Below are 27981 nucleotides of genomic sequence, written 5' to 3' on the forward strand. Positions count from 1 at the left end.
TACCTGTCCCCATTAGGTTTTAAAGATTTATATTTGATGACATATCATTTGGTTAAACATTAGTCAACATAAATACAATCCTCAGAGGACAGCAAAATTACCAAAAAATAAATCTCATCATACAAATAATCTCAAAAGGTGCTTTATTCAGATACTTGAGCAGGACATTTCACATTTCACGATAGGCTTCAGGTTTTTTAACCCAAAGTAGAACCAATTAGCTAGAGCACAAACTTAAAGTGAGCCATCACACATTTGATGGGTTTTAAATTAAATTTTTCTGAGTTACTGAGGCTCAGTATAAACATTCATGATGATCCAGCAGAAAAACAAATGTGGGTGTTAGTTCAGTGTATTATGTGACACCTGATTACACTTTCTCTCTCTTTTTATCACTTTGCTGCTTTGGCTCAGAACTCAGAAGAATGAAAACACTGAAATGTCTCTCTCCTTCACTTGGTTAGGATACAAGAGAATGTACAAAATACTTGAAAATACAGCAAATAAATGATATATCCAGTCCAGCACTTTACACATCTTTGATCTTGTCTGCATAGGAGGAATCATGTTCATAATACTCATAGATAAATAACAAAGGTTATCAATACAAATATCTTTCTAAATAAAAAAAATAATATGCATCTTCTCCATAACAACTGCTTTTAAAAGCACAAAGAAAATATGTCAAACAAAAATAACATAAAATAACATTGAAACTGAAAGTCAAAAGTCTGATTTCTGATCTGAGGCAAAACATCCTTCCGATTACATTTCTAATAGAAACTAGATATATTTTATATGTGAGCACAATACAACAGCACAATTAGTCAGACCATGGAAGTACAAGTTCTTTCAATGGAGACTCTTTTAACTTGAGTAGAACTGTGATGTGCGGCAGTCTTCATAATTTAAATTGGGTTGTATGCGCATAAATGGAGTTGTTTTAGCGCCACCCCTGGAAATCATCAACCCTCAACGGCCTTGTGTCTCTGGGATTGAAATCAGAGTGGGTTGCATAATACAGAGATGGTACGGGTGGGATGAAAGCATTTGACCAGGACATGCCCCCACCACCGCTGCTGTCTAGATAGGGAAAGTACCATTCAGGTTTTGTTGTCTGTCCATCACCGTAGCTGGGCTCAGACATCGCCCTGTGGCCTGTTTGGACACCAGGATAGGCCAGAGGATGCATCATATAACATTGTGGACGTATCTGGACATTGCCAGCAGTGAACTCCATGTATGTTGGCACTTGTCTCTGCTCAGTCCCCGGATAGTACACATTAGTATCTGGTGCTACACTGCCACTGTTAGCAAGTGCGTCTCCTAACTGAGGACACATGTAGATCTGAGCAGCGTCTGAACGACGAGCCACCTCACCACTATGCCCCACAGTGTCTGTCAGGGGACTCATATGATCTGGTGCCATGTGATGATTTTGGAGCAGTTGTTGGTGATACCACTGTTCAGCATAACCCATCTCAGGTGGGCAGAAAATGTAACTTTTGGGGACGGCAGCTGACAGCTCCTCCGTGTGTTCGTGTCGCTCTTCTGTTGCCATCCCTTCATCAAAGTTCCCTCTTGATCTCTCTTGAGAACCGTGGTGTCTGTTATAATTCCTTTCCACATAACCCTTGTGGTGTTCTCTCTCAGTTGTGTCTTTGGAATGGCTGAATTGTTCATTATAACTGGAATAACTGTCAACCATGTATTGACTGTCCTCTGCATCTCCACTGTAGAGGTCATGTTCAGTATGGTCAACGGCAAACGATCCAGCATCGCAGACCGACACGCGGTCGCCAGTGTCGGACTCTGGCGATGGGAAGAAGTGCGGGTCCGGTGGTGGTGAAGGAGACACTGGGAGGCTGTCCTTGCTGAAAGACGTCCTCTGCAGCACCACTGGACCTTTGGTAAGAGGCAGGCTTACCGTAAATAAAGTATCAGCCACTTTCCCCTTCTTCCTCCTCGCTGTCTTACTTTTCACCCATTTTGACAAAGGGGCAGCATGTTTCTCTGTCACACCTTCAACCAAGGTCTTGTTCACTCTATGCCCTGAGGAAAGAGTGTAAAGTGGACAAACAAGTTGAAAAGCAAAAGGAAATAATAAGAATATCTCATGACTGAAAGAAAGAAAAAGGTTTTGCCCCAGTCCACACAGTATCTTTCAAAGAAACACACCTCTGACAGTTAATTTGTTTTTTTGGGTGCTTGTTTTCCATCCATTACACAGCATCCTCATACCTGGAAGTACAACAAATGCAATACATGGAGCATACAAAGAAAAAACACAAGTGTCAAGTCTTTGCAATGAAAAACACACAAACTGAAAGACCAAGTTTCTTGTTCAAAATGGTGTTTGAAACTGTGACGACTCTGAAAGAGAATAAAGAAAGAAGATGATAAAAAGAGGTGAATGTTGCAACAGAAGTTCAATTTTTTCTTGACAAGCTTGCAGTCAAATCTCACTTCCTGGACTGCAAAGTGTCTAGGTTGCTCCAGCATGGGCAACAGAGGCTTTCACCAAGGATCTATGGTTTCAAAAACGCATCTACACCAAAAGTTTTAATCATATGTAGTGTGACTGTGTTACTGTTCCTGTGTGTATAACCAACAAAAAAAAACACCTAGAGTGTGATAAGAAAGACTTAAGATCATTATATGTTTTTGACATAGACACTGTCCTATCCACTAGTTTCAAGCAGCGGGATTATGACCTATATTGCAGGCCAGCCACCAGGGGGCATTGGATGTTATGTCGGCCATCTTTATGTTTTCAAACACAAGAGCCTGAGAAGTATCACTTGATGCAACCATAGATGAATACTGTGAAGGGACAGAGAGTAGAATACGGGTCATACTTACACCTCGAGTCACTCCTCAAGAGCTCAGACCTGTTTATGGCCACACAAACAAAAAACAAGCACACAAATCTGTACTTACACCAGTGGTAACTTTTGCCAGTCAGTGGGATACAGAGTGATTCTGGTGCGTTTATCACCTGGGAACATAAGATGTTTAAAAACTGAGGCGAGAACATGAGTACAGCAGTAGTCGTTGATGGTGAACGACACGATTCGTTTTACACCTAGAATAACCAGAGCAAGGTTAACTGTGCAGAATAGTGAACTCGATACCTTCAGATCTCCTCTGCCTTCCTCTCGCTCCACTTTCTCGGCCAGTGATTGGAGAAAGCTGTCATTATTATCTGCAGTCGATGCTTCCACCTGCTCAGGATGAGTTTCCATCTACACACAAATGTTTTCAGTGAACTGGTATGTTCTTTTCCTTAAATTTCAGGTATTGAGACAACAGACTGACCAAGTAGTTGATGAGATGGGAAGAGCCAGTCAGGTGATCAATGATGTCCCTTTTGTTGGATCTGACGCGGCAGCAGTGGCATAAGAAAACGTAGGTGCAGCCAGTGTCACTCCTGCACTCGACCACGCGGCATAGACCTGTGAGCACATACAACCAGCTTTTCTTTTTTAATTAGTAACAAAATCTACAATGAAGTACTAATGTCCAGCACTTATTACAAGCAAAGGTGTAAGAAACCACAATGTTTTTCATGTCAACATCAATCAACCAAATAGGAAGTGTCTTAGACCCCTTTCAGACCTGGTATCACATCCTGAGTGATCTGATCACAAGTGGACAGCTTTAAAGATGCATGTTCACACCTTTGCTCCGAGTAAAGATTTTAGCAACATATGGTGATCAGTGTTGATATTGTGGTGGTGGCGACAAACAAAACAAACAAACAAATCAATGTATGGTCACCGGGAACAGTAAAAATATATTTACTTCACTGTATAACTGTGACGGATCAGATCCTTCATGTTTGGCCCAGGACACAATTGCATTCACACAGTGATAAGAATGTGGCTACATGTGTCATGGACCATCTCTGAATGTGGTCTGAGAGATCAGGACAAATGTGGGTGCGTTCACACATGTGCTTAGCGTTGTCCCCTTGTGGTTGGCTCTCTGAGGACGGATGTTAAAACCAGGTCTGATCTGGGCCTTGCTGTTCTCCATCTGTGCTCACCAATAAGAGGCTTGGTTTCTGTGTAGCCATCAAGAAAGCTGCTGCTGTTCTCTGAGAACACAGTGGCCTCAATGTTGTTTGACTGTGGTGTTGAGGTGTTTGTTAACCAGCCCTCTGACTTAATAGTAGGAGCTGCACTTGAATGCGTCAGATGAGGGTTGTTGGTCTGCGTTGACGTCTTATGCGAGATCACATCAGCATCGAGGGATCTCTCACTCCTGAGCAGTTGGTTGCGACCGAGCAACACAATCCTCTGCGATTGGAGGGAATGTTGCTCGAGCTGAACAGATGTAGTCTGAGAGTGGCTCTCAGGTTCACCCTGCCAATCTCTTACTGTTTGTATCAGAGTTACTGCTGTAGTGTTAGAGAGAGAAAGAGATCCATATGTATTAAAAATAACTAATATGTACTGTGTAGAAATAGTTCCAAAAAACCAAACAAAGGGAAACCAACACGGGAAATAGGAAGACAGAGATCAATCACTGACCATCATTCTCGCTGAGCGTTGCCATCTTCTGGTACAGAACGTCTTCAACCTCTATTAACTTCACGTTAAGGTGCAAAAACATGTGAGAACTCATCTGAAAGGCATGTGTTTGCAAACAGATACAAAGACACGCACTGTCAAACATAACTTACCTGGACATCTCCACTCCCCTCTTTTCCTTCGATTTTCTTGGCAATCTCCATCAGTGGCCAGGCAAGCCTCGACAGGTCAGAGTTCTCCTTCCATTCACACACTAGCTGGGGGTGCCAGGCTTTCTGTCAAGCAAAACACCACCTGCTAGTTAACTATAACCCAACCCAGCATGCAAACGTGCCTTCAGGACTTGTTCTACATCCATACTACAGCGTTTTGATATAAAAACGATCTCTGTCCCTGCTGGTGTTTTGGCTCAAAATCTGTTTGAAGCCCCGCATGAAACCAGGCCTGGAGACATCAAAGCTCTGATATGGTGCTCGGTGTACTCGTCTCCTCCACTTCAACCTTGAAGAGGCCCTCAGCCTGTTTCTTATCACCCTGGGATTTCACAACTCTCCTCTTCACACGCTAGGATCATTATCACTCAGCTGCATAAAAGAACAAGGCTGCAAGTGTTTCCTTGTCTTTCACTCTTCAGGATGCTCACATGCTGTTAGACTGTCTGACCTTCTTTGACAAAGAATAAAGTGAACAGACTATTATTCTCAGATCTCTTCATTTCAGAAGCCTCGCTGGGTCAGAACGTAACACCTACGTTCCTACTTACAATGTAGTTGTATCTGTGGAGACTTCCCATGATGTGGTTACGCATGTCGGCTTTATTAAGTCGACACACACACACCTCGCAGAGGTACGATGCTTCTCTGCGCTGTGCCCCCGCCTTCACATACTCTATGATGCTGCCCAGGCCTAACAGGACATGAAAGGAGAGATTATTTCAACAAGCACAACAGACAACCCAAAATACAACAGGTGTTTGTTGCTACGTACCAATGATGGGTTGTAGTCTTTTCTTGTTGTTCAGATACACCTTCAGAGAGTCAAAGAGCTCACTTTTGCTTGATAATCCTAACAACAGAGAATGCATCAGAAAAAAAACATCGCCATGCTTCTGAAGGTGGAAGCCCACGTGCACAAAGTGACAGACATAACTTGCAGTGCCTCACCCGGCTGCATGCTGCAGTTGTAGAATCACCACCTGCAGAAAAAAGCATATTTAAGTAATTGTAATTCAAATTAAGAGCACTGAAGCATGCTTGTGCCAGAGATGCTGTTTGGTCTCAGAATTTCAGAACTGGGCCAGTGAGATCCTGAGTCCAATACGATGTCAGACACTAGAGGCTATCTATTTATCTATAACCTACAGTCACATTGTTTCGTAATGGATATTTTGTCATTTGTGTATGTTTTATTGCATGAGCAGGTGTGTGTGTGGAAGATTGACCAGTTGTTTATCTAAAAGGGCAACTTTAGAGGTTACGATTATTGCTTAGAGATTTTAACTTTATGGCCTCTGTGAAGCCTCAACTTTATGATATGACTTTGTAACTTTATCTCTTTGTGTATTGTTGGGATTACACCCGGCGTCTCACTCCAGGGATCATCCACAGAGACGTGAAGGCAGGAGCTCTCTCACACTGCTAAGACATCAGGAAGGTAATAAATACCTTTGCATACCCTATCATGGGGGGGGGGCTGTGGGTTACACAGACTTCACCTCTGTCTACCCAGAGCAAAGTTCTCAACTTCAAATGTACAGTGTGCACCTGAGTGTCAGCTGACTTTCAAAACACATTTCTAATCAATAAAGTTTGCATATTTTGCTAAATTTGTGTTACTCCTGTGTTTCGAGATTAAACTCTAACCACCACCAGGGGACGCTGCAGCAGCATCGTTCACAAGCAAATCAATGTGTCTCTACAATGAGCTTGTTCAAAATGATTATCATCATTATTATTAGATTAAAAACACCAGATGAAGTTGTGATGACTTCACTGTAATAATTCTGCCAGTTTGTAAATTAAATTAAAAAACTTAAACAAACCACAAACATTTGATTCTAACAACTAATACAACTTTACTCCGTGTGCGTTCACGTGGTGTCGGAAGTAACGCATGAACTATTTCTCTACCGGGTAATTTTCACACGAACGCCAAAAAACTTAAAAAAACATAAAAAACACTTTTACGATGAATGTCCATACGTTTGAATCATCACACACAAATACAACACACTTTGTTTACTGTGTCCTTCTAATACAAGGTTCCGGGGAGCACGTGAATGCACCGATAAGGTTGTTTGTTAGTTTTTTTTTACCACGAATAACTTGAACATACATCAACCCATCGAGCATAAAACAAATCCATTCTCATGTTGCACGAGCAGTAACTCTCACCCTTCTGTCATTTGTTTCAAAAGTTAGAGACGCTGACTTCCTGCTTACCGATGAGTGACCGTGTCCGTGAAGAGTTCAGTCCAGTGACGTTACCTTGAGTTGGGCTGCACTGTTCACTGATCAGTATCCAATATTCACTGTTCACTGCTCACTGTTCACCATCCAGTTCCATGAGACTGTAGCTGAGAGCTGCAGCGCCTCAGTCTCTGCTTCAACCAATCAAGTCACGTGTGTGTGTGTGTGTGTGTGTGTGTGTGTGTGTGTGTGTGCGTGTGTGTGTGTGTGTGTGTGTGTGTGTGTGTGTGCGTGTGCTTAGACCTTACAGTGTGAGGTCATTGTGGGAAAATGAGGACATTTTGCCCAGTCCTCACTTTTTTAAAGTTTGTTTGAGGTTTAGCACTCACCTGTATGGTAAGAATAAGGGTTATGCTTTTAATGTTTGATGGTCAAGTTTGGGTTTTGTCGTATATTGGGGTTGCGATGATGTGAAGATGATGAAGGAATCTCCGATGACACCGTCTTGATTGTATATAAAGGTTTATTACAAAAAGTTCAGCATCAATACAAGCAATGCAATCTGCCTGGAGAGAGATTCGGGGCCGATGTAAATCTCCTCCCGAGGCAACTTCAACTCCTCGTTTATATAGGAGGGTTGTTTTCGTGAATCTGAAGAAAATGCATCTGGCTTTCCTCCAGACTGTCCGCTAACAGGAAAGGAATAACACCAGCTCAAATTTAGGGTGACAGTTAGAGCCGTGATCTATTGCCCTAATGTATACATTCAGTTTTTCTCAGACAACCTAAACTCCCTCTGATTTTCTCAGGAGCTGTGGGCCTCAAACCCAAAGATACATTTCCTTTAAAGGGAAGACAACACAGTTTCAGTGGCCAAGAGAGCTCAAATAAAAAAGACACGTGAAAACGATTTCATCAACTTGACAACATGCACTGCAAAAAGTCACAACGGGAACAAATACAGAAACGTGCTGCAAATAGCAAAAAACGGAAAGGTTTCCAAGGAACCCAATAAAAGTGATGACGCTGGCTGTAGTTCAATGCTTTGTGAAGTTCTATCACCACTGATGAGTTGCAGAGTTCAATAACGAGACAGAGCATAAAGTTAAAGCCATAGTTAGGGGCTAGGGAATGAATTATGCCAACAAAGTGTCCTGACTAAACTGTGTGTGTGCAACTTCTCATCCTCAACATTCTGACAAACTCCTCTGGATTACGACAGATGCCTTGTTTCAGCCTCAATGCAACAGGCCTATGGAAGAACTTTAAGGTGGACAAACACAAACACATTCCACAGAATACTTGAACATACAGTAATATAACTACAGGTAAATAATATGAAACCAGCCTTATGCTTGTGATACGATTCTCTCTCTCTCTCTTTATACATATATTGTTGACTCTGAGCTCAGCTTCTGGATTTTTGTTGGCCTCCTCAGTTTATGGACATTCACCTTGGTTTTGTGTTTGGTTGTTTTCATTCTGAGTATAATGAAAATGATAACTCTCTGTGAAACCTTGTATGTATAATGTCTTTGTACACCATGAACTTTCTGTCATGGTCATTTTTACCTGAATATGCTCAGTGAGTTCAGTTAAAACATCAGCGTTATGCTCTACTAAGAATGTTTACTTGAGTGTAATACCAAGGAAATGTTTGTGTGCTATGAACTGGATGAACCTGTGAACTGTTTGAACAAATACTTACTGTCTGTACACTTATAAAAGTGAGATAAATGTCAATCTCTTTCACCACGCAGCAGGTTGTTATATTTCCTGTTATACACGCACGCACACACACACACACACACACACACACACACCCACACACACCCACACACATATATGTATTGTAAGGGAAACGTAACCTTTGATCATACACAATGTGTTAATTCAACCAACCTTTGTCTTGTGTGCTGTTATGGAAAATTCACATATGAACTTTATTTGGACTGTTTCCTCTTTCCTGATCGATTCTCGTGTGCTGTGTTCTACAAGAACTCCTTATATAGGAATACAGCTGTGCTCACATAAGAGGAACTTGTCTGGCGAATGTGCAGACCGACGATTCGAAACTAGTCAGATATTTTATTCTTTAATTAACAAATGCCCTGAGAGCTGATGTGCAACTAGGTGCCGCAGCAAATGCAGATGCTTCCTGTTTATCACACTGTATAAAAACCCTTCACCTCTGAGCATTCATGCTGAATGTGTAACCACAGTAACATGCATTAAAGTGTGACAAGAGATTTGTGTCTCGTTCTTCATTGTCAGAGTGGGATTGCAGGATTGCAGAATTGCAACGACAATATATATTGTCATGACTCTCAGCTTCTGGATTTTTGTTGGAGTTTATGGATGTTTACCTTGGTTTTGTGTTTTGATTTGGTTTGTTTTCATTTGTTTTCATTCCGAGTGTAATGGGAATTTTAACTGTCTGCAAAACCCTGGATGGATAATGTGATTTTACTCCATGAACTTTATTTCCCCTGGTACAAAAAACAAAGGCAGATGTGACTACAGAACTGGCTTTGATCCAGTACTGATTGTGCTAACAGAAGTGTCATTGTTCAAAGTGTTTCCTCTATCTGACAAACGTTGTATGACCATGAATATCTGAAGGAGTAGCTCCTCTTGGTCAGACTTCTGCATCACATCCTGGTGTTGAGAACTCTGTCCACGCTGAATATAGACTCTGATATATTCTTGGTTATATTCTTAGATATATTATGTTATTTTCTGTTATACACACACACACACACACTGTCGTATATTGGGGTTGCGATGATGTGAAGATGATGAAGGAATCTCCGATGACACCGTCTTAATTGTATAATCTATGGTTGCATCGAGCACCGTCTCTTACCTGGCAGCTCAGACTGATGGGCTCCATGCTCAGAAGTTTCTGCAGCCGAGACAACACGAGAGTTACGGGCAGAGAAGTGGTCCAGAGATTAGACCAGACCGACGCTCCATCAACTAGGGCTGGGCGTATCGATCTAAATATCGATAGTACCAAGGTGAGTATCGGTATCGGATCGATACTAGCGTGATGAGATCGATACTTTGTTGCAGTTTTTCGTCTTTGCATTCAGCAAATTAGCACACAGTTTGTAGTTGTGTTGTTGACATTGTTATATTTAGGCTATATTTTTGTTACATTGTTGCTTTTTTGTTATTTTGCACTTGTAAAAGGGGAATTATTTTATTATTTGTATACTGTTCAACTGTTTTACATTGTAGTTAGTAAATAAAAAACATGATTATTTGCCTAAAATCTTTGTCTATCATAATCAACTAACTAAAGGCAAAATTATTCAACGATCATGACATTTCAAGTAAAAAGCTTGGCTGACTCCTCTCTCCTTTTACATCCTCTGTGTGTGTGTGTGTGTGTGTGTCTGTGTGTGTGTGTGTGTGTGTGTGTGTGTGTGTGTGTGTGTGTGTGTGTGTGTGTGTACTCATGTGTTTGGGAGAACCATTTTAAAGGTTCAGTGTGTAGGATTTAGAGACACCTAGTGGTGAAGTGTTGAAGTGAAGTGTGTTGCAGCTGAATACCCCTCCCATTCCAAACATGACAGAGATCCTGTGGTAACCTTCAGTTGTCATAAAAACTCAAAAGATGTGTAGTTTGTCCAGTTTGGACGACTGTAAAAACATGGCTGCCTCTTTGGAGAGGACCGGAGGGGCCATTCTAAGGTAACATTCTAAGGAATTTGGACATTGTCTTGATTTTAAGGCAGAGGGGCTGTGAGAGAATTTTCCTGTCTAGATTGTTTGAGGGACATTTCAGGAAAGGTAGCTGCCTGACAGGTTTTTCACTCTCACACTCCATAAAGTTACTTTGTTGTTGGAGTTATGTTGTGGGAATGTTGCTTTTGTCACAATGGTAAACATATATGTTTTAATCTTTGTTTTTTGAGACTCTGCGTAGTCTCGAAGGGGGAAATATGTGGTTCCTTGAAGGCCATGTGTTGTTTTTCTCTCTGAGGGAAGTTGATAATGGATCTGAAATCCATAGGTCTTGAGGATTCAGAGGTATATATGCGTTTGATTTTCTGAGAAAAGTGAGTTTGGGCACCAGGTCAATAGGTCAAGGCTCATAGGGGTTTCATTAGGTTTTACAACAACAACCCCATCATTTAAACGGAGAGTTGGAGCTGTTAGGGAGAAGAGATTCACATCGGCTCTGAATCTCTCTCCAGGCAGACTGCAGTGCTCGAATTGATGCTGAACTTCTTGTAATAAACCTTTTATACAAGCAAGACGGTGTCAGCGGAGATTGCTTCATCATCTTCACATCATTGCCACTCAATAAACAACAGTAAGAATAAGAGTTAGGGTTAGAGTGAGGCTTAGGCATTTAGTTTGGATGGTTAGGGTAAAGGGCTATGGAATGTATTATGTCAATGAGAGTCCTCAGTAAGATAGAAGTACAAACTTTTTCTCTCACACAATGTGCCTCCCTGGCCCCCCCTACCCCTGGATCCTTCTCTGAATTAGATTTAAAAAAAAAAAAGGTATGTCTATTTTAAGTCATTTCTATATTTGGATCTAAAAATACAAGAGGCTGGATTCCCTAATTTGTCTTTGTGTATTTATTAGGAGCTTTCTGCAGAAAGGAGAGTCACAGGGATCTCAGAGTGCTGATGGAGAACAGTCAAATGCATCTTATATAGGAGAACTGTTTGACCGAGCCAGTTCAGACTGGTTCTGTGGAAGCAGTTTCAGACACGAATTAAGACAGGAAACTTATGTGCATACATTTCCTTGAAGTGGAGGACTCTTCTTCAGACTATGAGTAAGCAGACCTGTTGTGGAAACCCCTCGTTAAACATTTAACTGTGTGATGTGCTAAACAACAATGCTTGTGAAGCTATAAGGACAAACCGACTGACACAACCAAAGTATGTTTTAGGTCAGGTAATTTATTCAAATTAAAGGTTTTGCTGACGATGAAATAATCAAGCCTCAGCGTTATACCTGAATGAAAAGTAAAACAAAAACTATCACTCGCTCGCTCGCCCACTCACTCACTCGCTCATTCACTCACTCAGTCATGAAAATGCAAAAGTCCTACATTACATTTGACATCAGGACGAAGACAAAAACCAGAGATGGTAAACAAGACAGTAAATGTGTGACAGACCTGGAGAGGCAACCGATCCCCTGCATGGATCCTTTCACAGCAGAAAACACAGAAGGTACCGTGAAGAAAACATGATTATGATTCAGTTTTTTTTTTTATCATATACTGACTTCACAACCAAACCCAATGCTTTTATCTGTTAGAAATGTCCCCCACAGAATCCTGACCGATTATAAATGAAACAGTGGAAATTGTCAGCTGTATACAATGAAAATATAACATTATTCTAACCTAAAGCTCTCCTTTAACATTACCACTTATTTTCACCTATAAATACATAATCTTACAGTGAGTGATGGTCCTGGAAGATATTTGAAAGAAGTTTCACGCACAACCACAGAATGTTAAAAGCAGTTACAGTCAGGTACAGAGGGAGTGTGGAACGTGGAGATCGTGGAGGCCTTGGTTTGTTCTCTCACACTGGAGTGCTTTTATACCCTTCAAAATAAAAACCCCTAAAACAAAACATAAGAACTTACAGAGCCCCTTAACTCCAGACAGATGATATTTTTTATCTTGTGCACACAAGATATTAACTTGTTCTCACACGATAAATATCTTGTTTGCACACAATAAAAACCTTGTGGGAACAAGTTAATGTATAATTATTCCTGATAATGACAAGTGCCACTCTCCATACAAGAGAATTTCAATATATGACATTCTAAGGTGCAAATAATTTTGTAAATTATCTTCAGCGGACAAGATAAAAACATATCACCTGTCAGGCCTTAAACTCCGTAACAGGTTGATGGGATAAGAAGTTAAAAAAAGTCATTCACTGTCTTCACAGTCCTCATATTAGGTGTTTTCTTTTGAAATTGTAGTTTTAATTTGACTCAAAAACAGCGTCTTAAAGGACAAGACACCTGCTTACCAACATGTAAGTCCTCAAAAAACAAAATCTTTCTCCGCATTTTCTCCCTCTCCGCACTTACTTAATTTACATATAAAACCCCATCTTATTTCACTGTATCACCCACATTTCCCCAACTGTCTGACCCTCACCCCTTCACCCTGAGCTGAGTTTTTCACTCAGTCCCGTCATAGCTCGTCGTGAGTGGTTGCTTCATCTGCTTTAAGTTTGAACTCTGCCTCTGTGATTTTTCCATCTCCATCACGGTCCTGGTTGGAGAACATGTTGTCGATGATGCGATAGGGATCAAAGCCGGGTGCCAGGCGACCTTTTCCCTCGCTCACCTGCCGCATGATGTAATCAGTAAACTGAGGAAGCAAAGGAGAGATCAGAGAGAGTAAGATGAGAACACACAGACTACAAATACTAATGTTAATATGACGGAAACAACAGGTCATCTCGTACCTCAGAGGGCTCCACCTGCTTGTTCTCGTCTTTGTCCATCTCAGCGAAGAGGTCAGGGGACACATCGTCGTTCCAGATAAACATGTAGCCTTCAGGAAGTCCCTCCTCCATTTCTACCAGCTCAATGTCGAACAACAGCACAGCGCTCCCTGGGACCTCATCAGCTGCATGCACACACACACACACACACACAGAATGAGAAATTTAACCAGGGGCCAAAGTTTGAGATCCATGTATGAAGTGTGTGTGTCACTTACGGACTCCTCTCTCCCCATAGCCCAGGTGAGGAGGAATAACCAGGTGCCTCTTCTCTCCCACACACATGTCCAACAGTCCGTCCTCCATCCCTGGCACCACCTGGTTGGCTCCCAAGACGATGTTGTATGTCTTTCCATAGTTATATCTAAAACATCAGAGCCAGAGTTAATCATACTAAATAACTGCACTGCATTATCAACCTCTTCTCATGGGCCCCATGTGTTTGTTCTCTTCCCAAAGATCTTTGTTGTCATTCTTTAAAATGATGTCTCTGTGTGTGTGTGTGTCTCAAGGAGACCTTCCACTGTCTCACACTCACGTGGAGTCGATGGATGTGCCGTCCATCATGGAGGCATTGTAGTGATATTTGATGAAGTCTCCCTTCTTTGTTTGCTTGTCGCACTCTCCTGGCTTGTGAGTGACGGTGATTTCAGTGCTGTCTGACGGGTTGTGGAAGTCGATGATGTCAATGTCAAACACCAGCACTGCTGATCCAGGGATCTTAGTGCCTGAGAGAAACATGGTGAGGAAAAAAAAGAAAGAATACAACATTAAAAGCTGTAGCTAAAAGAATATTTAATACACACACACAGACGCACACACACACAAGCGTAGACATGAACTCGGCAAGATGTCCCGTCCAGACTTTCTCAGGAGTTTGCCTTTCACACATGAAAAATGCAGCTTTTCCACTCAGATATGTAGAACATTTAGGACGTAGCGTATTTATTCTGCTGCAGAGATCACGTTTTTTTTTTACACACATCAACACGAGCGACTATTCCGGCGGAGGATCTCCTGCTGTGTTCTCACATCTGCTCCTTCAGACGTTCTGCTGAGTTTTTACCAGGGGGCTGGCTGGAGAAACTCGGTTTTCACAACACTACACACACACACACATACACATGCACAAACACACACGCACCTGTGCCTTCCTCTCCATAGCCGAGATGTGGGGGGATGGTGATGGTGCGTTTCTCTCCCACACAGACTCCAATCAGACCCTCGTCCATGCCAGCGATCACGTAGCCTCGACCCACGTAGGTGTCATAGGTGCGATTACGTGAGTAGCTGTGGGACAGAGAATATTAACGAAATATTATCACACTGACATGGAGCTAAAAATTCAGTCAATCTGTAAAAAATATATTTGTATTGTATTATAATACAATGTTCCTATATATCCTGGTTTATTTCATCTCAGAACACATGCAAGTGAGGAGGAAAAACATAGTTCGCTGGGAAAGTTCCCTCAAAACATATTTGAAATCAATAATGGGCCATCACATATACATATATATGTTTATTTTTGACATAGGTTATTTGAAACAAGTTATAAATGTCAGTATGAGTAACCAGCCCACATCTCTCACTCCTCCACTCTAAACACACACACACACGACATCACAACAAACACATCTGCTCTAACTAATTCCCCTCAAAGTTACAACCCCTGTCCTGTTATTATTTCACATGAACATATTTTGTTATTTGTGTACTTAAGCAGATTTTTCTGACGACTACATTTTATCACAAATATAGTTCTTTCTACTCCTCGTTATTTTAATGCATTTCGAAAGATTTTTGTCTGTGACAAGAATCAACAAACATCTCTGACAACGTCGACGATGCAACAAAACATTACCCATCCCTTTATTTGAATTAAGAATACTTTGTACACATTTGCTCCTGGAGCATTTTTCATGCACATTAAACTGTTTACTCTTTAACTTCTGTTTCAGTATATTGTTTTTTTTTATTTGAAGTATGAGTGGTTAAATAATGTGACATGAGTCTCACTTTTAAAGAATGTGTACTTTTACTACCTCTGTACTCAGTGTGCAGGAGGACGGTCGTCTTTGACTTCTGAACAGAATGTGCAGGAGAGATTCTTAGGACATGGAGAGAAATGCTAAGAGGCCGAATCCACAAAGCTGCAGTGGCTTGATAACAGCAGAGCTCAGTAACTTTCTGTTATTAAAGAAGAGGCTAAGTTTCATTTCCTGAGAAAAAGGAAGTACATTTAGAAAAAATAGATTCATATATTCTAGTTCAGCATTTTAAACATGAGCCTCAATACTGTTGTGTGTTCTTTTTACTGCTGAATACTGAATAAGATCAATATAAAGATTTTTGGAGTTTGTGAGTGGCAACACTAGATCTAACTAGTTGCACTGTTGTGTTTTACAAACAGGAAATTGCCACCAGTGGTTTTTTTAAGTTTTGAATCTCTCAATCGTGCAGTGAGATGCTGCCATCCTGTGGCTGCTTAAAGAACAGCAGCAAGCAAAAGCTGTCAGATGAATGTTAAACATGGACACACACCTGGAATCAAAAAATGTCCCGTCGAGGAGACTGCCGTTGTAGTGGTAGCGTACAAAGTCTCCGGCGACGGACTTCCTCGTGCAGGACTCGGGCACTTTCTGATTGGTCACTGTGATGCCATCCCTGGGGTTGTGCAGGTCCAGGAGTACTATATCGAACACCAGAGAAGCCTGTCCCGGGATGTCGCTGCCTGGGGGAAGAAGAAGAAGGAGAAAGGTTGAAGAGAAGAAGGGAAGCAGGCATGGAGACAGAGGTAAAGGAGAGAACAGAAATATATATTTTTCTTTATTCTTCTTCTAACCGTGACCAGGATCAATTTTCCAAGAGTTACATCTATTTACCAAAATGATTCCTAGGTTCAAGATTGAACCTTGAGTAAAATAAATATGAATATGACGGTATATATATATTGTGAATCTTTCTGAGAACCAAAACAAACCTGTATTTATATTTTTCATTCTCTTGTGTTTTATATCCAGAATACAAGGAAACTTAACCTTTGATTCTATCCCATGATACTGGCCCTGATCATATCATATCACTTAATATTCTTATAAGATGAAAACCTCTAAATAATTTAAAAACTGCAGTCAGTCAGTGTCTGGCAAACAAGATGCAAATTGGGCTTGGATGAACTACAATTTTTTAATAATTACAAAACAGCTCAAGGTTGTAAAAATAGATTGTTATGACTATTTATTCACAAAAATAAAAGAAATATATAAAATTGGAAATGAAATTATAATACAGTGTATTAACATGTAAGCTGATAATTTCCTCTTGTTTTGTGCTACTACACTAATAAATGAAAATAAAATTGTTATATAATCATTTGTTGAAGAAGAATTCATCACACATGAAAGTCCTACATCAGCACTTGTAGATGTTTTCTCTACTTGTTGAAATATAAATGAAGTTGTTACTTCAAATTAAGCAAGTGCAGTGTGTTGACAGATAAACACTGTATATGTGTGTGATGTTGCTTTCCGCTAAAGTCATTTCTATTGTACAAGGACTGTAATCTCCAGGAAACAATTAATAATCAAGAAATTATTAACACTAACCGTCTCCATTCTCTCCGTATCCAAGAGAGGGAGGCATAGTGACGATGCGTCTCTCTCCGACACACATGCCCAGGAGCCCCTGATCCATGCCAGCGATCAGCCAGCCGATCCCGACGTAGGTGTCATATGTGCGCATGCGGGTGTGACTGCAACAGGATGGACACACGGAGGAGAGAGGTTACGTATGTGTGAGTGCAGGTGCAGTTTATTATGTGACTGAGGGATTCCACAGAACGAACCTGGAATCGAAGAGCGTCCCGTCCAGCAGGGTGCCATTGTAGTGGTAGCGCACATAGTCAGACACCTCCACCTTCCTGGAGCAGCTGGAGGGCGTGTGGTAAGTGTTGATCTGCACGCCGTCCTCCGGGTTCCACACGTCGAGCAGCAGCACGTCAAAGTGGAGGATGGAGTCCGGAGGGATGATGTCACCTGGAGAGAAACCAGTCATTCACTCGTCAAACTTTATTAAGAATAAGTATAAATAAAAATGAAACACAGATACAACAAAATATATTGAACTTTAATTAAATTAAGTTTTTTCTGCATTGCTTATTCTGTAAAATAAAAGTTTTGACACCAGCAAACATAAACACTGATATGTTTGTGAAAGGCTCATATCGATTATCAGTCGGGCTCTGATGACAACACTTAAAACTAGAGGTGGGACAAAATATCCATATGATAATATATCGTCGTCCTGACTCATGAGATTTATGTTTATACATATAGTTTGGACTTTTGTCAGTTTATGGCTATTTTACATTCTAATGAAGGTACAAGTGGACACCAACAAGTTACTATGCGTAGTTTAAGACTTTGGGTGTATCCTGAATCTGATCATATCTCAAGTTACTCTGTGATTCCAACTCCTGCTTAAAACCAGAGGATTTAACTTTAAAGTTTAAAGACTTGTCCCGGGGCTGTTGATGGACACAGGCACAGTGGCAAACCCAAATACTCCACAACTCCTCTATTGTATACAGAGGTGGAGGAGGGGTGTGAGGACAGTGTCAACAGACATTAAAGCGTCACTGCTGATGAGCTGGCAGGTCTCCCCCCCCACCCCCCCCACCCCCCGTTTTCTCCACTAGCAGAGGATGCAACCTCAGGTTTTACCTGTTCACACATGCCCCCCGCTCCTCTCTCTGTCCCATTATCTAAATATTCCATTCACACACACACACGCGCGCGCACACACACACACACACAGAGTTTGGTCTCCATGACTTCAGAGGCCATTGCATGTCCTTACATTCCTGGAGACTTACTCTAACCCTGACCAGAATTACTACTTACCTAATCCTAACCCCTACCCTAACTCTAACCTAAACCCAAACTTAAAACATGTCTTCACCTTAAAATTTAATGATTCACATTATGGGAACTTGCTTTTGTCCCCATAATGTGACTGTGTAAAAAGATTTAGGTCCCCACAACATGACACAATACCTGGATCTTTCCTTATTGGGACTTTGCATTGACTTCCATTCATGGTGGACAGCCTAACCAAAACCTAATAACGTTAACTTTGGTCCCCATGAGGTCGACTGGTCCTGACAAGGTCATAGTTTATGTCCTAGAGATGAAATTGTCTTTACATGGACACAGACTTGACATTTTTTTGCTCTCATCCTTAGTCATATAAAAAGTGTAGTTGTTATGAACCCCTGATTGTTCACAGGGTTTGTCGACAGCATGTTTCAGTGGGACTCCAGACAATAAGCCAGTGGCATGATGGCTGGCAGATGTCCAGGAGAAGTACTACACTACCCACAATCCTCAGGTGTAACAGCGCTGTCTATGATTGGTGGACCTCGTTGTTACTATGGAAACTTTTACCACAGCTGCAGAAATCCCTACAACAAGGTTACATAAAAGAAGGAGCGCACTGGAAGTTGTTGGAAAAGGATCATTTGCAATGGTTTATGGGATGTGTAGTTCCTTCACTCTTGAAAAATTATGTACAGTCTTATACCTTTGCCTTTTTTTCCATTTCCCAATTTTATTTGTTCCTAATCAAATATTGTCTGGTCACTGTTATGCTCTATACGTCAGGGAGATTAACACACACAATCAAACATACACACCGTATCCCTGCTTTCCGTAAGCGAGATGAGGTGGAATCTTGACCAGTCGTCTCTCGTTGACGCACATCCCCACCAGAGCTTTGTCCATCCCTGCGATCAGCTGCTTCTTGCCGACAAACACGTTGTAGGTGCTTCCACGGTCGTAACTGAAAAACACACATACACACATCACTAAATTATAAATGATTATTATTATTATTTATTCAATTTACAATGAAGCAAAGGCCATGCAGTAACCCTGAGGCTTCTTGGGCCTTTTGAGGTCTGGGGGCCCCGGACAGCACCCACTTTGCCCAGTTGGCAATTCAGCCGTCCAGGGTCACATGAGTAAGTCAGTGGTTCTCAAAGTGGAGTCCAGAGACCCCCAGAGGTCATTTTTGATAAAGGCCTCAACAGAGGACTGCACAACACTCCAGTGTTCAGAAGAAGAGATGCAGATCAGATTTGTAGACTCATGTGATCAAACTAATGATCAAGTCCTTATTCTTAAGTTTGGAGCCAGCGTTCAGGACCTCTGAGGGTCTCATTGACTCCACATTTCCCTAATTCAGCCTCCCAGGTACACTACTATTCACTAAGTCAGTGGTTATCAGTGAGGCCCTGGGGCCAGGGGGGCACTGGCCCCAGCTGAAATCTAATTGGCGCCCCTGACCTGTCAGTAGTCTTTTAGTCTGTTGTTTTAAAGAAGTTACAGTCACTTAGTAGCAATACTAACACAAAAAAAAGACAATTTTTATTTTTTATGCTTTTTGAGGATTGACCTAAATAAGCACCTTACTGAACCAGGAGTTGTGCATGGATGTTGATCATGTAACTGCCCCTGCTCTGTAAATTGTGACCCCTGATCTACAAAAACCTTAGATGCTGCTCTGAACACTGGGATCATATGTGCATTCATCTGTTTTGGTCTTTTGCAGGAAAAAGTGCAGGAGCCCTTGGATGAATCGTGTGTGGATCCAGAGCTGCACTCGACCAGCTTGCCTGCGTGGCTCACTCAGGCGAACCCACTCTACGCGCACTTTTACGCATCACGCACGCAACTCGTGCACCCTGGGGACAAAAACTAACAACAAATCTGGTTCTTCTGCGTGATGCTCACCTGGAGTCGAACTTCTTGCCATCTGGGAAAACGCCGTTGTAGTGGTACCTCACGTAGTCGCCCACCTTGACTGCGCGCACACACTGCTCCGGCACGAAAGTTTTCTCAATGAGGATGTCGTCTAACGGGACCGGGGGAGCGTTGCAGGCGGCGAACGCCACCAGAACAGCCAGGTATAACATGGCGTGCACGCACAAGCTCATTTTCATTGCCGACATAAACGAATCAATCGCGATGGAGATAAGCGACGTTCCAGCCTGGGTACGTGTGTCCTCCCTGTTCCACGGTTTCCTCGACTTGGACAGAAGTCCTGCCCCAAGTTACAGCACAGGAATGATCGTGCGTCAAGCTGCACGAATAAGACAAAGAACATCCGGTTAAACCTTAAAGATGAGAAACGCCTCTATTTCAAAATGAAATGATCAATATTAAGAGACGCAGATTGTAAAGATTTAGATTTTACATTGGACGTTTAGATTTTACATTTGATATTTTGATTTAATTTTAACATTTAGATTTACATTCAGCATTTAATAGTTTGATTTAGTTTAAAAATGTATATTTATATTTAACATTGGACGTTTAGATTTAACAATAGACGTTTGTATTTGAAATTTATATTTATATTTAACATTTATAATTTATATTTATATTTAACTCGTATTATTTAGATTTAGATTGAACATGTAGAGGTAAATACTCATGTGGTAACATGTGCACTACATGTGCTACCATGTTCTACATGCGCTCCATATGTTGGTTGAAATTTTTCAATTAACATTTACATTTAACATTTCACATTAAACCAGCATTTATTTACCATTTACCTTGTGTCATTAAGTTTCCCCTCAGTTCAGGCCCTTATATGTTAAGAGCAGGACTGCTGTACTCTGCTGTAGCCACAAACATGTGTCCGGCACTTTTCTATCTTGGAAGCTTGCGCAAAATTTTGAAAGCATCATTATTTGCCAACTGAAGCTTTTTCAGTGTTGCACAACTACAGCCGCACCACGAGTGTGTAACACGCAGTACAGTCTCTACAAGGTCCTATTCTAACCTCAGCTGTACACCGAAGATTTGCGTGCCAACATGTTGGCTTGTGTAGTTTACACCTTGACACTCCACATTGTCATTATCACATAAATCACTCCTGATGATTTGACCCAGATATTTTACTTTCCTTTACATTTAGGGACATTTTGCATTTGATGCAAATCATGATAACACAAAAATATGACCTGAGGTGTGTTTGTCACATACACACACACAATCAGCATCGAAGCCTATGTGGTCAACTGTGCTCTTATGTTGAAATACTTCCTCCTCCCCTCTCTTTCTCTCTGGCTGCCTTGACGCACACTGGGATTGAATGGGGTAGTTTGGGCACCACGTATTGCTCCTGCGCAGTTGCAGCCTCTCTGAGATGTGTAAACGTGGTAGTGTAGGGGTCTCCTCCTCTTAGCTGCAGTCACATCCCCCCACCCGGGTCCATTTAAATCAGAGTTAACGCACACATCTGGTTACGCCTAATATTGTCACTCACAGGAGAGCACAACACGTAAAGTTTACGCATGGATGATGTTGAACGCCATGGATCATGTTGTGTTGGAGGGATTTGAGGCCTTCTTCTGGTTTGAGGGGGGCAGGAGCAGGAATGTCTCTACGTGGCAGTGGGAGGAGGAGGAACAATCCACCCTCACCGGGGTCTTGATGGGATCGAACATGTTTACATTTTAAAGAGACGTGTGATGTGGAGTAATAACCTGTTGATCGGACCAAATGGCAAAATGATGTTTCCCTTTAACCAAAAAGATCCCTTTAAACATCAATGTTTATGTTAAATGATAAAAAGCCTGGTCTGTCAGGTCTTTACTTGCAGCTTCTGTATAAGGACATTACAACAGCAGTGATTTACTTGTGTGATTCAGTGGGAGGAGCAGCTCATCTCAGGCCCCACTGATCCAGCCCTGCGCACCGGGGGAGGGGAGGCTTTGTCCGGGTACGTGGTGGAACTTGAGGCGGTCCTTGCGCCCCACGCACTCACCGTCCCAGCCCCTATCCACCATTTCCCAAACTTAAAAATGGCATCCTCCACTTCTTCTTCTCAACTCCTATTTGCGCTTCTAATCGCACTCGCAGTCTCGGTGGTGGATTCACAGTACGAGAAGTACAGCTTCAGGAGTTTCCCCAGACATGAGCTGATGCCGCTGGAGTCCGCGTACAAATACGCACTGGACCAGTACACCGGGGAGAAGTGGCAAGAGACGGTGGAGTACATGGAGGTGTCGCTGCGGCTCTACCGGCTGCTGCGGGACAGCGAGGCCTTCTGCAACCTCAACTGCAGCTCCGTGCGCCTGGAGGACGAGGACAAGTTCGCGGAGTTCCCCGAGCTGCGTGCGTTCGGCAACGTGATGAAGAGGGCGCAGTGCCTGAAGCGCTGCAAGCAGGGGCTGCCCGCGTTCCGACAGACCATGCCCAGCCGGGACACCATAGACGAGTTCGACAGGAGGGAGCCCTACAAGTACCTGCAGTATGCATACTTCAAGGTGAGCAAGCTCCACATGCCCCACACCAACCCCACAGATGTGACCAGTTACAAGTCCACCCCCCCAATGTTTCCCAGCTCACACCAACCTGACGAGGCACATTGAGTCTGGTTCTTCCTCATTAAAGGGATATGTCACCCCGAAATGAAAATTCACTGATTATCTACTCAGCACTATGCTGATGGACGGGTGGGTGAAGTGTGTGAGTCCACAAAACACTTTCAGAGCTTCAGGGGTAAACAGTGTTGCAGCCAAATCCAGTACAGTTGAAATAAATGGTGACCAATTCTTCTAACGTATAAAAACAACAATACAATACAATGCATACAATACACATAGAGTGACAACACAAAGGAAATCCCCAAATACCGTCAAGGAATTTGGAAGAATAACAAATAAAAGAGCTTCCATACAGGTTAGCTTCATTTTCTTGCATGGCTGAAGTCCAGTTGTAGAGAGAGTACAAAGTTATTAAAGGTTAACCCTAACTCTATATAAGCTAACTGCTAACATTCCCTTATGCACTCTGAAAGTGGACACTGGATGAAGAGACCTCTCATCCATGGAAGGATTTCTATGTATTGGTCAAAAAACGACTGAATCATTTATGAGCAAAAAATAGATTTCATGGGTTTGTCAAAGCCAATACAAGAAATCTGGAGGTATCTTCCACATTTCTAATTAAATTTAAATTTCTTTGTTACTAAACCACAACTGGCGATCACCAAGGAAACACTGGAAAGGACACGGATGAATTTTGGTCTTGAGAATATAACGTTGAACGATGCTGATTGGATTGAATTTGATTTTAAATAGATTTCTTCACAGCCAGTATGAACAGAAGCAACAAACATTGTTGGTATTTATTTTTCTCAGGGTATATATGGATTCTGTGTCCTCAAATCAAAGTTATTCATGAATGATTATTAGCGACTTATTAATCATCAGTTCTTGTTAATGTCAGTGCTACATTTGTGTTGATTCATTTAATGATGTTTGCTTCAGTCTGACAAAGTGGCCAAGGCGGTTTCTGCTGCCCACACCTTCCTGCTGAAACACCCAGATGATGAGATGATGCAGAGGAACATGGCGTACTACCAGAGTCTCCCCGGAGCTGAGGAACACCTCAAAGACCTGGAGACCAAGTCCTATGAGGTACATGCATCATATTCTCTGTGAGAAATGTGACGTGGGAAGAAGGCGTGCACGCAGGAGTCACTCCCATACCTACACGTCTTTGAATGTGCGAACACTCTAACCATCCTGTAATCTGGTTCTGTGGCTGTGCCGATGTGGTAGATGCCTGTGGTGGGAAAGTTAAGACTGAGTTCATACTGAGTAATATCATACACTGGGTATAAAGATGGACGACATGACAGCTCCCCAAAGTGTCTTGATTGCCCCCTGCTATAGCTGGCTGCAGTATAGGTCATAAACTCCGCCTCCTCCATTTAAGTGGATGGGACATGGACCAAATTAAAAGACAAAATACACTTTAAATGAATTGGTTTCTGCCATTTAAGGCACTTCTTACTACACTGATGTACGTTCAAGTGCTCATTTTTCCATTCAATTTGGTTTAATATACTTATTTGATGAAAAAAAAAAAAAAAGGGTGAAACGTCATGATTGACAGCTGACACTGACTCACGAGAACCTATAGCTACAACAGGAAAGTGAGGAACAGGCTTGGGTCCTCTACCAGAGGCCTTGGAGTTTGAGGGTTCTGCACAGTATCTTAGTTGTTCCTAGGATGGCCCTTTTCTGGGCAGAGTCTTCAGATGTTGTACCTGGGATCTGCTGGAGCCACTCTCCCAGTTCATGCTCCTGCTACTGCAGAGATCGCATTGCATTTCACCTTCCACATCTGTTCTAGCTGTTCTTTCAGCCCTTGGTTCTTGTCAATCTGCTCGTGCTCCTTTTTCCTGACGTTACTGTCCGCTGGGATTCCCACATCTATCAATAATGCCATTCTCTGTTCTTTGTCCACCACCACTACATCCGGTGGGTTAGCCAGCAGCTGTTTGTCAGTCTGGAGTCTGAGGGCTCACAGGACATAAGCTCTGTTGTTCTCAACCACCTTCAGTGAAGTGTCCCATCAGGACTCAGGTGCCTCTAATCCACACTTGGCACAGATGTTCCTGTACACCATCCAAATGTACACTGTCCCAGCCTGCATCCTTCACCCTGCTATACGTGCTGGACTGTGGCATCTTTGAACAGCCTGCACCTTGCGTCTTGTCTGCTGTGGTAGACCCTAGCCTCTATGGATGTTGTGCTTAGGGCCTGTTCTTGTGCTGCCATGATCATATATGGTGGTTAATGCTCACCAATGCTTCACACACTTGGTTTGGGGAACTTCAGGGTTCCTTATCAGGCATTAGAGAGGAGAAGATCATTCAGGTTTTCACATGGCAACTCTTTCTTTAACAGAAATAAGATATTCTGTCTAAATGTTTTGTCATATTTTATATTCTGGTACCTGAGAGAAACAATATCTACTTGAAATATCTGTTTTTAAATGTTTTAGATGTGATTTTTTTCTTGGTATATTTCCTTTTAATAAATTGTAATTCGAGTGTAGATATACAGTAAATAGGAAACATTAGAGGGGTATGAGATGCAGCAGCAGTCTCCAGCTGAACTGATCTGTGGATTCTGCAGTCACATGGTTTACAAATCAGCTACTAGGGCAGTAGGTTTTAATGACTTACTGTGGACAGTGATTCAGATAATCATTGTCCATGTGGATTTTTTCAATCATACCACAAATGACCACTCATTAGCTGACCGATTGACCTGTTTTTTTTGTCATGTGGTATTCCAGACATTATTTGTGCGCGCAGTGCGGGCGTATAACGGGGAAAACTTCCGTACCTCGGTGTCAGACATGGAGCTGGCTCTGAGGGACTTCTTCAAGATCTACGATGAGTGTCTGGCTGCGTCTGAGGGCCCAAGGGACGTCAAAGACTTTAAAGACTTCTACCCCTCCATAGCAGGTCAGTATGACATTTAGTTCTTTTTCCCTCGACTCTCTGAAAATTCAACAGTTAATGGTTGATATCTTTTCATTCCAGATCACTATATCGAGGTCCTACAGAGGAAAGTGAGGTGTGAAAGTGACCTGACACCTGTTGTAGGAGGATTCGTTGTAGAGAAGTTTGTAGCCACCATGTACCACTACCTGCAGTTTGCTTATTACAAGTGTGAGTATTTCATCACCCCTTGCATTTATGTGCACCTTTTGATTTTCTTTAAGGGATAGTTCACCAAATGATCTATATTATCTACTCACCACTATGCTGATGGAGCTGTGGGTTAAGTGTTTGACTCCACAAAACACTTTTGGAGGTTCAGGGGAACTATCCCTTTAAGTCAGCCAGGTTTGTGTCTTGTGGATTAAGAGCTCATTTTTTTGTTTTCAGTAAATGACCTTAAGAATGCAGTGCCATGTGCAGCCAGCTACGTGCTGTTTGACCCCAGTGATGAGGTCATGAATAACAACCTGGCTTATTACAAGTTTCACAAAAGCCAGTGGGGGCTTACAGAGGAGGACTTCCTGGCCAGATCAGTAAGACGCATTCATGATTACTCACCTTACACACTCAAACTGAATGGTTCACTGTAACAGGTTATTTTGTTGCGTGTCTGTGTGTTTCCTACAGGAGGCACTGCGATACCACAATCAGACCACCATGCAGCTACAGATGATGGAGTTCTCCAGACAGCGGCTGATAAGCGATGATGAGGTGCGTGCTTGTGTTTGCATTTATTTGTGTGTCGGCGCATCACGGGAAAGCTTCCAGCCAGGGGGTTATCTCTGGCCACGAGAAGGGAACACATGATACAGTCTAGTGCACCCTTAAAAATAGGTCAGCATTGTCCTCATGAAGTCTGCCAGGGTTTACATCAGGTAGCTCGATGCTCTCATTGGCTGTGTCCTTGTGTAACTTATGGAAAAATCCTAGATCCTTCAGTCAGGTCACATGACGCCCTGCAGTACAATGTGGGCCCTGTTTTTATCAAGCTGCGATGTCACACACGACCACGGGATGGCAGCATGACACTGCATCTCTTCCAGTTTTAAAGAGGCAGCTCAAGAACTGTGGCCATCAGGGCGACCCAGCATAAGCCAGGATTACTTACTGTATGCAGCAAATACACTTGACTTGACTGAGATTTATTTAGGAAGGGCAGGTACGAGAAGTTGCAGATACAAGTGTTAGTGGGAGAACTGAGGCTAATTCATTGAGAGGAAAATGTCACGGACCCACCTAAGTCTTCTCTGGTTGATTCTTTTGTGTGTGTGTGTGTGTGTGTGTGTGTGTGTGTGTGTGTGTGTGTGTGTGTGTGTGTGTGTGTGTGTGTGTGTGTGTGTGTGTGTGTGTGTGTGTGTGTGTGTGTGTGTGTGTGTGTGTGTGTGTGTGTGTGTCCACAGGGGGAGGTGGTGGAGTTTATAGATGAGTTCCTGGACAAGGACGAATAGCCCACGTTAGAAGCTCTGCCTAAACACTGAAGAACAAGAAAGCGGCACCAGTTTGTATTTATTGGGGTTTTTTAAGAGGTTCTTGTGGGTCATACTGGGTTTATTTTATTTTTAACCTTACAGCTTCACATCCTGAATATTTATCCCGATTATTTGTGGATAAAATACTCAGATCAGTGGTACAGTATGTGGACATTCAGCACAGTAAATGATACATGATTTAAAAGGCAATGATGTTAATTGAGACCGAAATGATTTTAGTCAATGTTTTACGTATTCTTCCTCCGCTGTGAATCATAGATGTCAAAAATTGTCCTGTCACAATAAAATGACGTTTTTAAATATCAATCTCACTCTGGAATATATGTATATAAAGGTCAGCATTCCATTCCAATTGCTTTAAGCGGTAGCCCACGTCTTTAGATGCCATATTGTGTCCGACCAACCATCCAGAACAAAAGAAAACAATCTATTTACAATCACATAGCTCAAAGGAATCTTCAAAACACCACAATTGAAAAAGTGGAATTTGGGAATGTTTGGTATTTTTGCTTGAAGAGGACCTGAAGGGCTGAACAGCAACAACCTTTTAGACGAAACCCATGCAGGGCTGTGCAGAGCAGAGAGAAGCAGCCAGAGAAAACACTGAGTTGTTTAATAATGTTTGAACATTGAGTCTCAGTGCAGTTTGTCACACAGTGAT

The 27981-nt window shown here is 42.2% G+C and overlaps 3 protein-coding genes across 4 annotated transcripts; 1 reads left to right on the forward strand and 2 right to left on the reverse strand.

Annotated features, from left to right (window-relative positions):
- Positions 1 to 126: 126 nt before the first annotated feature.
- On the reverse strand, positions 127 to 7204 carry LOC109631493 (uncharacterized). Of its 2 annotated transcripts, none has more exons than XM_020090311.2 (12): positions 6977 to 7204; positions 5699 to 5730; positions 5523 to 5600; positions 5299 to 5441; positions 4688 to 4810; positions 4536 to 4593; positions 4049 to 4402; positions 3319 to 3455; positions 3135 to 3245; positions 2941 to 2998; positions 2179 to 2241; positions 127 to 2052 (listed from the first exon to the last, which is right to left on the reverse strand). In XM_020090311.2, the coding sequence occupies exons 2-12, from the start codon at positions 5706 to 5708 to the stop codon at positions 944 to 946; spliced, it is 2244 nt and encodes a 747-aa protein (XP_019945870.2). In that variant the 5' UTR covers positions 5709 to 5730; positions 6977 to 7204; the 3' UTR covers positions 127 to 943. The 2 variants fall into 2 exon arrangements, with proteins under 2 accessions (XP_019945870.2, XP_069372077.1); XM_069515976.1 differs by having other exon boundaries at positions 6929 to 6991.
- Positions 7205 to 11851: 4647 nt separating this feature from the next.
- On the reverse strand, positions 11852 to 20609 carry fkbp9 (FKBP prolyl isomerase 9). The gene is made up of 10 exons (XM_069516667.1): positions 20247 to 20609; positions 19148 to 19293; positions 17300 to 17489; positions 17061 to 17206; positions 15997 to 16186; positions 14597 to 14742; positions 13991 to 14180; positions 13671 to 13816; positions 13414 to 13577; positions 11852 to 13316 (listed from the first exon to the last, which is right to left on the reverse strand). Exons 1-10 carry the CDS (start codon positions 20462 to 20464, stop codon positions 13137 to 13139), a joined length of 1716 nt encoding a protein of 571 aa, XP_069372768.1. The 5' UTR covers positions 20465 to 20609; the 3' UTR covers positions 11852 to 13136.
- A 1588-nt stretch (positions 20610 to 22197) lies between these two features.
- Positions 22198 to 27626, forward strand: crtap (cartilage associated protein). The gene is made up of 7 exons (XM_020107421.2): positions 22198 to 22792; positions 23798 to 23947; positions 25620 to 25791; positions 25870 to 25998; positions 26218 to 26363; positions 26458 to 26541; positions 27231 to 27626. The coding sequence occupies exons 1-7, from the start codon at positions 22328 to 22330 to the stop codon at positions 27276 to 27278; spliced, it is 1194 nt and encodes a 397-aa protein (XP_019962980.1). The 5' UTR covers positions 22198 to 22327; the 3' UTR covers positions 27279 to 27626.
- The last annotated feature ends 355 nt before the right edge of the window (positions 27627 to 27981 follow it).

This window comes from Paralichthys olivaceus, chromosome 20 (genome assembly GCF_024713975.1).
Source record: "Paralichthys olivaceus isolate ysfri-2021 chromosome 20, ASM2471397v2, whole genome shotgun sequence".
In the NCBI taxonomy this organism is placed as follows: Eukaryota; Metazoa; Chordata; class Actinopteri; order Pleuronectiformes; family Paralichthyidae; genus Paralichthys; species Paralichthys olivaceus.

What these genes read in the sequence shown, in the direction of transcription:
- LOC109631493 (XM_020090311.2), bottom strand. An exon ending in CCCATCTCATCAACTACTTG is followed by an intron (nt 3,246 to 3,318) that starts GTCAGTCTGTTG and finishes ATTTGTGTGTAG; the next exon opens with ATGGAAACTCATCCTGAGCA. An exon ending in AAACAAATTAACTGTCAGAG is followed by an intron (nt 2,053 to 2,178) that starts GTGTGTTTCTTT and finishes CTCTTTCCTCAG; the next exon opens with GGCATAGAGTGAACAAGACC.
- fkbp9 (XM_069516667.1), bottom strand. Translation starts at nt 20,464, where the DNA reads ATGTCGGCAATGAAAATGAGCTTGTGCGTGCACGCCATGTTATACCTG. An exon ending in GGCAAGAAGTTCGACTCCAG is followed by an intron (nt 19,294 to 20,246) that starts GTGAGCATCACG and finishes TGTGTTTTTCAG; the next exon opens with TTACGACCGTGGAAGCACCT. An exon ending in ATACGGAGAGAATGGAGACG is followed by an intron (nt 16,187 to 17,060) that starts GTTAGTGTTAAT and finishes TTCTTCCCCCAG; the next exon opens with GCAGCGACATCCCGGGACAG.
- crtap (XM_020107421.2), top strand. Translation starts at nt 22,328, where the DNA reads ATGGCATCCTCCACTTCTTCTTCTCAACTCCTATTTGCGCTTCTAATC. An exon ending in TGGAGACCAAGTCCTATGAG is followed by an intron (nt 23,948 to 25,619) that starts GTACATGCATCA and finishes GTGGTATTCCAG; the next exon opens with ACATTATTTGTGCGCGCAGT. An exon ending in AGGACTTCCTGGCCAGATCA is followed by an intron (nt 26,364 to 26,457) that starts GTAAGACGCATT and finishes TGTTTCCTACAG; the next exon opens with GAGGCACTGCGATACCACAA.